At 40.1% G+C, this 14,698-nt stretch overlaps 1 protein-coding gene across 1 annotated transcript in view; it reads right to left on the bottom strand.

Annotated features, from left to right (window-relative positions):
• Positions 1–14,698, bottom strand: part of LOC119414301 (contactin-associated protein-like 4) — a 152,921-nt gene that overhangs the window by 98,511 nt on the left and 39,712 nt on the right. Inside the window, exon 2 of the mRNA XM_037681396.1 lies at positions 3,477–3,587. Coding sequence (XP_037537324.1) covers positions 3,477–3,587 — 111 coding nt within the window. The remainder of the gene's footprint in view (positions 1–3,476; positions 3,588–14,698) is intronic.

The raw sequence follows: 14,698 nt of genomic DNA, 5'->3' as shown, positions 1-14,698 counted from the left end.
TTTATATTCACACTACTGTTTATATTCACACTACTGTTTATATTCATTCTACTGTATATATTCATACTACTGTTTATATTCATACTACTGTTTATATCCACACTACTGTTGATATTACACTACTGTTTATATATATAGATATTTTTACTAGCCTTATTGCATATGTCACTTTACATACACCATCATCAAGGACTTCATACATATACTTTGTACATTCACTTCATATGCTGCTTTGCCACTTACAAATGTCAATGTCAGGACCTTCACTTCATTTCATTTTATTTTATAGATAAACTTTTTAAAATATTTTTATACCGCCATACTACAATTTAAGACAGTATCATACTTTTATTATTTCATTTTATGCATATGTTTATTAAATTGTTTAATGTTAAATGGTTATTGTTGCACCAGGGGTCTGAGAGTAATGTAACTTCAATCCTGTGTATGCCCTGTACATATTGCAGTTTTGACAATAAAGTGACTTTGACTTTGACTACTTCATCAAAATCCAACATAGCTGCTGCCGTAAATATATATATGCCAATTCAAAACACCAAAGTTCATGCTCAATAATTCAGGTAAAAAAATCCAACAAAGTTAAGTCAGGTCCTCTGGATGGTTTCTTTTTTTTGTTGAAACGTTTCATCCTTCATCCAAAGGACTTCATCAGTCCAAGGAGCCACAACAAACAGTCCCACAAGCAGCACACTCACATAGTGGGCCAACCAGTTTGATGGTGATAAGATGGTTTCTGGAATCCGCCCTCTCCCCCGTCAACTCCTTTGAGGCAGCCATGGCCAAAGTAGTTCAAAACATCAAAGTTCATGCTCAGTAATCCAGGTAAAAAAAAATAATCAACAAAGTTAAGTCATTTCCTGTCAAGAAACCATCTTATCTCTATCAAACTGGTTGGCCCACTATGGGAGTGTGCTGCTTATGGGGCTGACTTGTTGTGCCTCTTCGGACTGATGAAGTCCTTTGGATGAAAGACGAAACATTTCAGAAAATAAAAAAAGAAACCGTCCAGAGGACCTGACAACTTTGTTGAATATATGTCAGTGTTTTTCCTACTGTAATTACCAGTTTACTTAGAGAAACTGTGAATGATACGTCAAAACCCTCAACCTTTGCTTCTTTTGGAAATCAACAGTAGATGTGGATTATTTTAGATCAGTAGATGTCTCGGTTGTCTCTATGTGATGGACTTGAGACCTGCCCAGGGTGTCCCCTGTCTCTCACATGATAACCTCTGGAGATTGGTAATAGTGTCTCTGTGACCCTTAAAAGCGCATCAGGCAACAACAACAACAACAACAACAACAACAACAAAACAGATGCAAAGATGAGAAGATTTTGTTTTCTAGAAGCCGTACTACACTACATCAGATACATTTGTTCCCGTGTTCTTGGCCTTCAGTAACTAAAAAAGAGCTCTACTATTCCCATGAACTATTTTAAGAATTAATTATAAACTAAGACAGCAGCTTTTAAACCCTTGTTCTTCTTTCTGATCAAATGTTTTTAATTTTCAATCGTTCTTCTCAGACGTACTCACAGCTGTTTACTGTCAGGACACTGATGAGACTAATTAATATATTTTTGACATTTGAACAACTTGGATTTTCAGAACTGTGACTGTAACACAAAACTAACAATGTAATTATGCTTTCAGACCTCAGTAAAAGTTTGGTTAATTTACTAAAACAATGTTTTATGCTCAACTTTGTGACTTCATGAAAACAAATAAAAACTAGACTAATAAAAAGTTTGCATTTAAAAACAGGAACTATAGTGTAACGTCTGGCACGACCGTTTTAATCTTGAAAACCTGCAAAACTTAAAATATTGGTGCAGGAAGTGCTTCTTTTAAATTCAAGTCTAACAAAGTATTTAACTTTAATAGTATGTTTTCAACCTTCTAAAATCTATCGAGGTTTTAATGATGCATTTCCATTGAAAAGTTGCTTTTAAATTCCAAAATTTGAGCAAAACAAGTGAAAACATCCGAGCAGAAAATCAAAGGTTACTGTGTGTGATGGATCAGGAGGACAACTGAAAACTCAAAAATCTAAATGGTCTTTAGTTTTACCTGCACATGTTTCACGTGGGGCGCCTTTGGTTTGTCTTGTAAGAGGTAATGAAACTCCAGGAAATGTCAGCCTCATTACAGAAAGGTGGCGTTAGAGCAGAACGTGTCGGGAAAGGGCAGCAGTCAAAATGAGCTCTTACAGTTTGACTGGAGAACCAGAGTGGTGTTCACTAACTGAAGCACCGAGTCAAATGTAACTTTAATGAATTACGGTCTGAGTTCTACCAAACTCAAAGAACATGATCCGTCCTCCTAAATGTTATGCGCAGACAGATTATACAGTATATTGTCACAGGATTCACAGTTCCTTCTTCAATCGGATCGAATAGAAAGCAGACAAAGACGAAGAATCACAATCTGAGCTCGTAAATCATCCGAGGACCGTGAGTCTTTTAACTTCTTATGAAGTAAAAATAGTTCAGATTGAAATCATCCAGTTGATTCTGGGCTCTGATGTTGAGATAAAGACGTGAAACCATATTTTTATTGTCAGCATTCCCACAGTTTTCATACGGACTCAAACATTGTCCACCTTTCCAGAACCCTCCTCGTATAAACCTTCGATACAAACAGAACCCGCAGGATAAAAACAATCAGTGCTTTCCAACAAAGTTAAGTCAGGTCCTCTGGATGGGTTCTTTGTGTTGAAACGTGTCGTCTTTCATCCAAAGGACTTCATCAGTCCAATGACACAACAAACTCATCTTATAAATGGCACCTTCACATAGTGGGTCTGAGCGCCATCAAACTGGTTGACTGGTTCTGATGGGAAGGTGGGACTGAGTTTGTTGCAGCTCCTCAGACAGTTACATTGTTACTATTTTTTCTTTAATTACTGCCATTGATTTTATTGTTAAGCACTTTGGTAATAGCTGCTATTTTTAAATGTGCTTTATAAATAAACTTGACTAGCCACTGTTTTGAAGTTTTCTGCTACCCTTTGGCTACTTTTAGCTGCTAGTTAGGCCTTCGCTACATTTAGCATGAAGCTAGTGCTTTGCCATTTTAAGCAAGCGTTCTTTTAGTTTTAGCTCATGCACTGCCACTATTTGCCTTAGCAGTTCAGTTTCACCTTTTTTTAACTTATATTAGCAAAGCTATCCTAACTAGAAAATTACCTTTTAGTTTTATAAATCCAGTGAGATTGTCTGTTAGTTGTGTTTACATTTGGACTCTGTGTCCGGCTCTTAAATAAAGCTTTGTCTCTTTGGGACTCTGATCCCGGTCTTTACCAGACTCACATTCACATCTTCATCCTCATGTCTCCTCTTCGAAACGTGACAAGAATAAACAACATATCAGACCCTGATGCTCACAGCAATTAAATCTTTATCTGCCTCGAGCCCCGTTAGCTTCACACGCATCACCAAACCCTCCTACTTACCATCTCTCCTGTTGAGTTTGGCGAAACCCGGCGCATGGCTGCTGGACAGCTGGGAGGAGCTCCTGAAGGACGACGGCGGCAGGTTGGACACCAGCGTGCCATCACACACCTCTGTCAATCAAGAGCACCACAGGAAAAAAAAAGGACTCAGTTATAAAAACTAGTTACTCCTTTAAAACGCATAAAAAGGCTTAATTGTAACAGCAGCTTTTTAACGTTATCGTGGATCTTACAACAGTTTGTCTTCTTGTTTGTGTCCACCCACAGGAGCTGCGGTTCATAAAACGTTTTATTTTCATGTAATTCATGCAAATGTATGTGCTCAATCTTTTGTCTGTTAGCAAAATATCTTATAAACTAGGGGAGAGATTTGATTAATAACCCTGGATCTACATCAACAACTAATTAAATTTTGGGATCAACTAAATTCAAGATGGCCACCATACGTAACTGACCGTAGCAAACAAGCATTTTCAGAAAAAATGAGCTAAAGTTTGGTGTGGTAGTAGCTGAGAGTTATCTCCAATTTATCCAACAATTTTCAGTCAGGTCTGGACAGTTTCTTTTTTTTTTTTTTTTTCTGAAATGTCCAGATGACATGACTGAAAATTGTTGGATTGTACACCTGGATTATTGAGCATGGACTTTTTTTGATCTCCAGTTTAAATTCTGAGCACTCACTAATGGCTCAAAACTTTGGCATAGAGGATGGCAGGTGATTAATTTGCTGAGTATTTTTTTAAATTCCTGCTTCAAAGGATGAGGATCTCATGCAGTTACTTGGTGAACAAACTGTACAGTGACTGGTCTGACAGAAGAGCTGACCGGTTGATTGTATCAGCGTAGATCTGGAACATGCTATTGCTAAAAACAAACATGTAGACGACGCTGATTATTCTTCACACAGCAGGCTGCCATGGTGGTACAAAACAAATTGGATGCAGAATGAAAATCAACTAAGTTTTGTGTCAAACTGCTGCTTTTCATGAAAAGCTGAACTCCAAAAAGACATTTAATGAGCATTTAATGCAGATTTGTTTTGCCAATAAATTGTATATTACAGTATTTCAAACATGATGCAACACATGTTGAATAGAAGTCATGATAATGTGAAATTTGTAGACAAAAAAAGAAGAATAAAATGATTGTTAATAAAAAAGGTTTTATTCTATTCTATATTCTATTCTAACTCAGCCTGATCAAGAAAGCTCATCAGAGACTCTACTTCCTCAGACGGCTGAGACGAGCTGGTCTGGGAAGCTCAGTCCTCACCTCCTTCTACATGTGTGCAGTGGAGAGCATCCTGTGCTCGAGCATCAATGTGTGGCATGGAGGCTGCACAGCTGCAGAAAGAAAAGCTTTGCAGAGAGTGGTGAAGGCTGCACAGAAATCTGTCGGAATCAGCCTCCCCACCATCACAAACATCTACACCTCCAGATGCAGGAAGAGGGCCACCTGCATCATGAAGGACCCCACTCACCCAGTACACACACTTTTTGCCCCACTCCCCTCAGGAAGGAGGTTAAGGAGCATTAAGTGTAGAACCACTAGACTGAGGAACAGCTTCTACCCTGAGGCTGTTAGACTCATGAATCTCTAACTAGAATAATCACTGTGAAAAACCATATCATGTTGCTGCTGATCTGTTTCATGTTGCTGCTGATCTGTTTCAATGTTGATGTGTTCATGCGTGCACATCTGCTCACAGACTCATGTTCATGTTTGTGCTGATGTTCAATGTTTTATGTTATGAGTGCTTAGTGTATATTTAGTTGATGTTTTTCTTAGTTCATATCTTCATATCTTAGTTCATATCCAACCAGACATCTACACCTCCAGATGCAGGAAGAGGGCCACCTGCATCATGAAGGACCCCACCCACCCAGCACACACACTTTTTGCCCCACTCCCCTCAGGAAGGAGGTTAAGGAGCATTAAATGTAGAACCACTAGACTGAGGAACAGCTTCTACCCTGAGGCTGTTAGACTCATGAATCTCTAACTAGAATAATCACTGTGAAAAACCATATCATGTTGCTGCTGATATGTTTCATGTTGCTGCTGATCTGTTTCAATGTTGATGTGTTCATGCGTGCACATCTGCTCACAGACTCATGTTCATGTTTGTGCTGATGTTCAATGTTTTATGTTATGAGTGCTTAGTGTATATTTAGTTGATGTTTTTCTTAGTTCATATCTTAGATGTCATTACTGTTTTTCTTATACATTTTATTGTTGGATGTAACTGGGACCCTGTGTACATAATTTCGCTCCACCACATGTACCACATGAGGTGCGAATGACAATAAAGAAACTCTGACTCTGATCTTAGATGTTATTACTGTTTTTCTTATACATTTTATTGTTGGATGTAACTGGGACCTTGTGTACATAATTTCGCTCCACCACATGTACCACATGAGGTGCGAATGACAATAAAGAAACTCTGACTCTGACTCTGATCAATGAGACGGTTCTTGCACTGCAATCTTTCCAATCAAAAATACAAAACATTAAGCTGTGGACTAACAAGGAGATTAAAACAAGTTATTTAAATACATAAAATTATGTACTAGTGAAGCGCGGTTTGAAAACTGTAACATAAAAATAATAAAAACTCTAAGTTTAGCAGCAAATCATACATTGTTTCCTAAATATGACACCTTTAGCTCCTTTGTTCTTTGAAGGAGGTAATGAAAGAAAAGTCAGCTCCATCTCAGCTGGGTGGCTTTAGTCCAACCAGTGTCAGAAAAGGTCAACAAAGAAAATGAGCTCTTTCAGCCTCGGCTGCAGCAGCTACAGTTTCATTTTGTCCTCAGACCACTTATGGAACTGGAGCAGTGAAGAAAACCTAAATTTTAACAAAACATGATCTAATATTGAGCCAAACTAAAAACAGAAAGTCAGTCACCGATTACGCAGCATATTTGTACAAGACTTATAAATTGCTGTTGGGAGTTCTTTTATGTACTTGAAAGTCTTATTAGTCAGCAAAAACAACAACCAGGATGAATTTATTTTTAAAAGTCTGCACTCTTCAACTCAGTAAGGACTGAGTCGGTGTTGAGGTTGGATGCCTCACAGTGGGGACTGAGGTTTAAAAATGAAATAGCTGACAGAAAACGAGTGACCAAAGAACAAAAGAGTAAAAACTGAAACCAGGAATTCTTGAAGGAATGAATATTGCCTTCTGCCTTGCATGTGAAAGTATAAAACTAAATTTATTTGTGCTGTTGGTGCTCAGAGTATCTGATGGGATGACTCTTAAACTAAACGTTGTATCAATATGAGTAAATTTGACCAAATTATACTTTTGTTTTTTATTAGCTTTGGTTAATTACCTGTGGTGGTCATTTTGACCCGGTTTGCACCAACCAATGGTAGATGCACATTCAATATTTACTTTGTGTGACTAAAACCCATTGCTTCATGACATATTTTGCTGTTGCTGCACCCACAATTTGCTGTAAGTGATCCTACAGGCAGTCTAAAGAGAAATACTTGGCTATACTGGACTTTAAATGTGTGTGGCCTGAGTTTAGTCCTGTAGAAGGGTGCGGTTTTATCATCTAGACTTTTGGTCTTGCACTCACATTTCTACAGGTCTTGCTAAAATTCTAGACCAAAAGCCCTAAGTACAAAACATGTACTTCTTGTGCACACCTGAACCAAGACAGGAGAACAGCTACGGCAGTAGGGGCGTTGCAACAGTAAGAAGCAGGAGCAACAAGCAGACACTGTACTATCGGCGTGGCTCAGAAGTGATGTTCGTCCATCGCATCGTGAAAATGACCATTGACGGTCAAGGTTTTACACTTGGTCTGGGTTTGTGTGTCCGGAGATGAGTTACCAGGCCAATCCGGGCGTGCAAGAACCTCCCACGGTGGGAAACCGTGCCTGCCCTGCTCACCAGTTTGTCTCCTCACCAGGTGTTTGGCATTTCTGTAATTTGTGTCACCCTTTAAATGTTTGAGTCTCCTGTTTCTCAGTAGTGGAGCATTAAATGTAATGGTTACACCGTCTCAGTCCCTCCTACGTCTAGCCTTCAGTGGGTTTTGTAAGTAGAGTTGCTGCCCTGTCAGCAGTTTTCATTTGGGTAATAAATCATTTTTGTTTTATTAACTGACTTTTCTCTGAGTCCTGCTTGCACCTTGGGTTTCAAGACAACCAGATTTGTGACACCCACATATGGAACATATGGTCGGTGCCTTCTGTTAAAGTAGTCACCACCCTCACTTTGCAAGACTTGCGTCTCCACATCTTCTGCACTCTTGAATGTAGCTTTAGCCTCAGATGTTCTACACAATACTTCACACTTGCTCTATGTGTGTGTCCTGCGAGTCAGAAGCATGTCTGACATTCTACTCTATGTGTAGAGAGCACAAAGCGCATGCAACACAAGAGGCAAGACTGCATGTGTATCTATGGGAAAGGAACCAATCTGTGGCATATAGCATCGTAGAAAGGAAGGAAACTGGAGTGTCAGAAATGTATAGGCTGATGATAGAAGCTGAGGAACATCACAAAGCAATACTAGCGTTACTAAACCAGGAACACTAAGGTCCGAACTTGAGGCGTTGGTGTGAACACCCATAGATTTAACAACAGACATGGCACACCCTGCTCAACCTGTACTTCACAAGTACTTTGTGCATATACTATTTCTCAACGTATCCATCTGTGATTAAGCTAACAATCTGAGATTTAAACACTAAAGGTGGGGGGAGTGGTGGCGCAGAGGTTAGAAGATGGGCTTGTGATTGGAAAGTCGCAGGTTCAACTCCCGGTACCATCGACATCAAAATGTGGGTGGAAAAGGTGGAACACCCACACCTCCCTCCACCCTCATTCGCCCCACTCTGGGCCGCCGAGCAAGGCCCTTAACCCTCACCATCTGCTCCCTAAACAGGTCTCTCTTGAAAATGAGTTATCATGGCTCAATGAGACTACCTGTATAAATAAAGGGTCAACGGAAAAAAAAATGTGAGTGAGGTACTAGCAATTGTGTGATAGCCCACCTTTAACGATGGCAGGTCACATGTAAAGGTCGTATCAAATCAACTGTTTCTGTAAAATCAGACCTTTCTAAAACAACACATTTGTATTCTGGTTAGGATGAAATAAGTCCATCTATCCGTTTGTCCATCCATCCATCCATCCATCCATCCATCCATTATCTTTACCCACTTCTTCCTTTTCAGGTTGCGGGGGTCACTGGTGCCCATGTCCAGCAGTCACTGTGTGAGAGGCGGGGGGACACCCTGGACGAGTCCATCACAGGGACACATAAAGACAAACAACCATTCACTCTCTCACTCACACTTATGGGCAGCTGTGGCTGAGTGGTTAGAGCAGTCGTCCCCCAACGTAAGAGTCGGAGGTTTGATTCCACCTGAAGTCGCATGCTTAAGTGTCCCTGGGCAAGACACTGAACCCCTCACTGCCTCAGATGTGTGTCCTATTGGTGTATGAATGTGATCTAAAGCTCTGATTAGTCTTTGTATAGATCTAGTAGAGTGCTGTATGAATGGGTATAAGAGGTCACAGATTGTGTTGTTTAGAGCTTTGAGTGCCTTGATAAGATCGAAAGGTGCTCTAAGTACAGTCCATTTACCATTTACTCACACCAAGGGACAATTTAGAGTTACCAATCAGCCTAATATGCATGTTTTTGGTCTGTGGGAGGAAACCAGAGTACCGGGAGAAAACCCACACATGCACGAAAAGAACATGCAAACTCCGTCCAGCCCCCCCCCCCCCCCCCGGCTAGGATTTGATCCAGCGACCTTCTCGCTCAGATGCGACAGCTCTACCCACAGAGGCCATGAAAGAAGTCAAAGAATATTTTAGCTCCAAGAAGCCTTTCTGAGAACCAGAGAGAAAGTTTCAAGTTTAATGTTAGCTGAGTGAAAACAAGCCTCTACAGTAGCACTAAGTTTGTTTATTTCCCAGCAGCAGTTTCTCTTCTCTTAGCATGAATATAAACACTTTTGTGGTTTAAAGTGATAAAAGTGAAGACATCGCTGTGTCTGACGCAGCTTGAGAGGGATTATTCTCCGACTCCGAGCTGGTTAGAAAAGCAGTCAAGTTGTTAAAAGCAGCAGGATGTGAGTTCAGAGATGCTGAGAGGTGAGAGCCCTTCATCTCTCAACGATCAGATATTCAGAGAAAAAGACGGTTTATTTAGACGGGTTTGGATATTTTCCTTCTAAAGCCTTTAATCTGTGAATATTATGACAAGATGAGAGGGAGAGTAATGATTCAGGAGCAGGTTTAATGTTCCCTGGGTGGAAACAGGTCTTTCAGCTGTAATGGCACCATATTACATGAATGAATGGTGTAATGATGTCCAGTTGGAAAAGTAAATGGGGTCATTTTGCTTCAGTGGATAAATGAATGCTGCAATCAAGTCATGTAAAGATGAATGGTGTCCTCGTTGCATTATTACAGGCTGATGGAGATGAATCAAGGATGATTGAGGAATGATTGCCAGGAATAAAAACATTATATGTTGGGTTTTATGCAATCTGTGTTGCTATTTAGGTTTGTTTTTAGTATTTTGTCTTCCTACTTATTCAGCTGCCACCAACATGAACGTTTTATGTGATCATATTTAAACTGTTCTCTGTGTAATTGCATAACAACTAAACACAAAGACGGATGAGCATCAGCATTAGGATCTTTTGTTTTTCCTCTCTCACTCCACTAAGCTAACGCTGCCTCTATCCATCGCCTCTCATTTAATGGGTGTTGTTCTGCACTTCTGCAACAAGAGCCAATTACCAAGATTCGTGCTGCAGTCCGATTCGGGCTCTCAACTCTGACAACAAAGCTTTAGCTTTGATTATTCTGTCAACATCAGCACCCTTCATCCTAACACCAGTCCTCATCGGCTCCCTGAAACCCACCACTGCCTGAGAAGTTTACTTGTTGACGAATAACGGCACAGTCGTTACCAGTTTTCATGCAGAATTTATGGTTTAGTTTAATTTCCCAATAGAAGTGGATTATTTATTTTTAGTTCAAGAAACGAAAACCTCTGAAAGGGAGAAATTTTCCCAACAAATACATTAGCAAAGGAAGTAATGAGCGCTTAAAATAAAGTGGATTTATACTTAAATTATGGGCATTTCATTCTTTTTGTGGCAATTTCTGACTTTCATTTTGAGAACTGGTAAGTGGATTGTATTTTTATAGCGCCTTTCTATTTTATCAAGACGCTCAAAGCGCTTTACACGACAATTTGTGCCTCATTCACCCATTCATCCAGCACTCTACTAGATTTCTACAAAGCTAATTGAACAAATCCTTCTAAAGAGACTAATCAGAGCTTTATCACATTAATACACTGATGGGACACACATCAGAGGCTATGAGGGGTTCAGAGCTCAGGGACACTTGGGCATGTGACTGCTGGTGGATTCAAACCCCCAACTCTTGAATTGGAGGACGCCTGCTCTAACCACTCAGCCACAGACGCACATGTATAAGGTTTAGACTAAAGGATGTTCTTAAATTTAGTGGCACGGATCGAGAATTTCAGCCTCTTTTCTACGATAAAACTATGAAACCCTTGAAAAAAGCAAAAGGTCGACGCTAAAGGGATTTTATTTTTAATGGACGTTGTTACCGCCACATCAGAAAAAGGAGGGAAACTTGCTGAGTTACTAGGAAGAAATAGCTCATTTAGAAATGGTAAAGTTACGTTGATTATTTTGTGATTCTACGATTAAATAATACATAACGCTGCTGGCAATAGATCCCAATATGATTCTCTGATTTTCTTCAGACCATTTACACCCAGTCAGCGAGTTTAAAACAAAGATGTTATCATTAAACATCTTGCTGTGCAGAAGTTGTGCTGCTCCTCATGAATTGCTAAAATATGATTTTGACTCTTTTAAATGCCAGTTGGTTATATAACAATCATCAGAGAAGTCTTTGGTCCTCTGCAGCTCCTCTAATGGTCTTTATCCCTGCAGGACTTGCCCCGACACACTCATTAAAGCAGGGGAGCTCTCAGAGAAAAAAGCAGGTGGATTACAGTAGTCTGAAGAGGCGAAATGAGAGGGACGCCTCTCCAAGCAGGAGTGCTGTAATCCCTGAGGAGATAATGTGTGGTGAGAACACAGCCTCGCTGAGGTAAAACTCAGAGCGAGGGCACTGTGAGGGAAAAATAAAAAGCACAGAGCTGTTCTCACCCGATCTTTGGCATTTTGGAGCCGACGTGTCTGACGCTGTGACCAGTGGAGCACAAACGCAGACAGCTCAGAGGAAAATGGAGCTAAATGTTGAATACCTGCTGGCCTTTGCAGGCAATGAACCTCAGCAGCGACCCTGGCTGCTGAATCCAGAGCCTCTCTGAATATTAAAATCCCAATTCTGTTTATCAAACGGACACTTTTACACCTGATGTATACAAGTCTGCCTTCCAGCTTCCAGCTAACAAAACATTTATATCTTGCAAAAAATCTTGCATGAAAAAAGAAAATTAATTTGTATGCATCCTTTATGATTATCTATTGTTGTTGTCCACTGTTGTCATCACTCTTTGTAAAAAATCAGGTCTCTCTTGTAAATGAGTCCCCGAGGCTCAATGGGACTAACCTGTATAAATAAAGGTTGAATGAATGAATGAAATTTAAAAACTTACTATTTATTTAAAAACCAAAAAAGTTCACGCTCAATAATCCAGGTATACAATCCAACAATTTTCAGTCAGGTCATCTGGACAGTTTCTTTTTTTTGCTGAAACGTTTCACTTTCCATCCAGAAGGCTTCATCAGTCAAGGAAACACACAACACAAAACTGATTAATCCCCCAAACAGCTTACTCCAAAGTGGAACAAACCAGTTATATTGGTGCTAAGATGGTGTCTTTGGCATGCCCCCTCCTCTTGTGCCGACCCTCTTCCTCGTCAACAGCTCGAGGTCTGGCTCGGCCAGAAGCTAATGATGTTTGGGGGGCCATGGCAGAGAAAAGTTTGGGAACCCCTGGGTTAGGAGACAGCATAGGCTCTATATTATATATATAATAAAGTAAGTTGATGCTTTAAACTGTAAACACAAGGATGATGAGTACAAAAGCAAGAACATAATCATTTTGTTGACCGATGATGAAGTAGAACTTGCATCCCATTAAACTACAAGACCCAGATCTCTGCCAGTCAACTTTGGGGCTTTTTAAGACCTTTTTTAATTCTATCTTGAATGCAAATTAAGATTGAAATGACTATAAATCTAGACAATGGTTGGGGGATTGTGCTGTGTTTGTCTGTTGAACATAAAGTGATACTGAGTGCTCTCTGGTTCAACAGCTGTTTGTAGAGGTGCAGTTATTTGGTTGGAAACATCAAACTAAAACAGACACCTACCAAAAATGTAAGGGGAAGTCTGAGATTGTCATCACTCTATATGTTCCCATACAATTAGTTCTCTGCATTTAACCCATCACACGTGAGATACACTCAGGTGGAGCAGTGGGCAGCTACGTAAGCGCCATGGGAAAAATTAGGGATTAGGGGTCTTAGAGACACCACGACATGTGGGAATGGCTGGGAGTCGAACAAAGACTTTCTGGTCCCCAGTCGGCTGCCCTGCCTCTACCCCATCTCATCCCCCAGGTAAGGTCTCGTTGCTGAAAAATGACAGAAAATTTGATTTTTAAAACAAAAACATACTGAAAAAAATATGCAGAAATATAAAAAAAAAACCTGTTTCTGTTGCCAGTGAGACAAAAAAATGTGGGCAGAGAGAAACGAAGGCAGTATATTGACATTTGATTGATGGGAAATGTTTTTTCGGTCGAGTCAAATCTCTGCCTGGACATCCATCACTCAGCCTCCTGACATTTCTTCAGCTCCGACACTGTCAAGTTTATCGTTTTGCTGATGTGAAAAATAGCAATTCTGAGTGAATTATAAAGTCTAGAAGAAGTTTTTCAAACTATCCGAGGTGGTTTGGTGCCTAAAACATTTAATCAGCCCTGAAATGGCAGGCTGCCCTCACAGACAGGGAGGAAGACTTGTTCACGTGATTCTTCGCTGACGTGCCCACAGACTCCACGATGAACCGGGAAACCCTGAATACTGATGAGCTCCATCCATCACCCTGCAAAGAGCCGCGAACACAAAGTTCTGCATTAAGGAGCCCTAAAAGCTCCACAAACAGAGTTCAGTGCTTCTCAGTTTACAAAACTGTAAGCAGGATCATGAGACTCGGAACACGGTTTTCTTTTTGTGTTTGCTTTTGAGCAACGACAAATCCTCAGTCTGGTTTATTTAGTCCACATAGATCCCAGTCTCTTCGTCTCTGAACGATACAGCAAAAACACTAAAGCGTTAAAAACAGAACATCGACCGAAGCGTGACTCGTTAGATTTCTGAAACTAAGGAACTCAGATAAAAGATAACTCTGTTACTTCCACACTGAATTTAAGCTCAATGTCTGTAAAGCTGGTTGAATTACAACCATTTCTGTTTTCTAAAGTCTGCTGGTTGTAGCAGCCATCTTGAACTGGGTTGCTGAGTTCTAGAGATAAATATTGTTAATATTTCCTGTAAGTTCCAATAAAACGCATCCAGTGGTTCATGAAATATTTTGCTAACAGACAAGACAGTGATGACTCTAATTAGTTAATGGCAAAGGTGTAAACAAAGCTTTTGAGCAATTTGTTAGAGCTCAAAATGTTTGTTGGGGATTAGTATCAGCTACTGTCACACCAAATATTAGGGTCATTTAGTTAAAATTGACCGAGTTACGGCCATTTTGAGGATATCATTTATATGTCAACTGGCTGTGGCAGCCATCTTGAATTGAGATGACGCCAATTGTTAATTACATATATTGTAGATGTGCATCCAATTATTATTTTCTGCAAGTTTCATTAAATTTTTCCAGTGGTTCATGAGACAAAGACCTGCATAAAGATGTCCAAAGATACTGCTCACCACTGAAGGTGACATTCAGACAATAACTGACATATGATGCAAAATCATCCTCCCCAGGAGAAAGAACAACTCAAATAATCCTTAAATGCTCAAATTAATATGACCATCATGCTCATGATGAGTGGATGAAACTTCTTGTTTCACACGGTGACTGACCTTTTTCTTAGAAGTGAGGGTCAAATCGAAGATCCCTCGAAAAGCAAATTTCCATTTCATCCATCCATCCATCCATCCATCCATCCATCCATCCATCCATCCATCCATCCATCCATC

This window comes from Nematolebias whitei, chromosome 9 (genome assembly GCF_014905685.2).
Source record: "Nematolebias whitei isolate Nwh7 chromosome 9, NemWhi1, whole genome shotgun sequence".
Taxonomy (NCBI): Eukaryota; Metazoa; Chordata; class Actinopteri; order Cyprinodontiformes; family Rivulidae; genus Nematolebias; species Nematolebias whitei.
The sequence above is the reverse complement of the archived record's forward strand: the minus strand, read 5'-3'. Positions and strand labels throughout refer to the sequence as shown.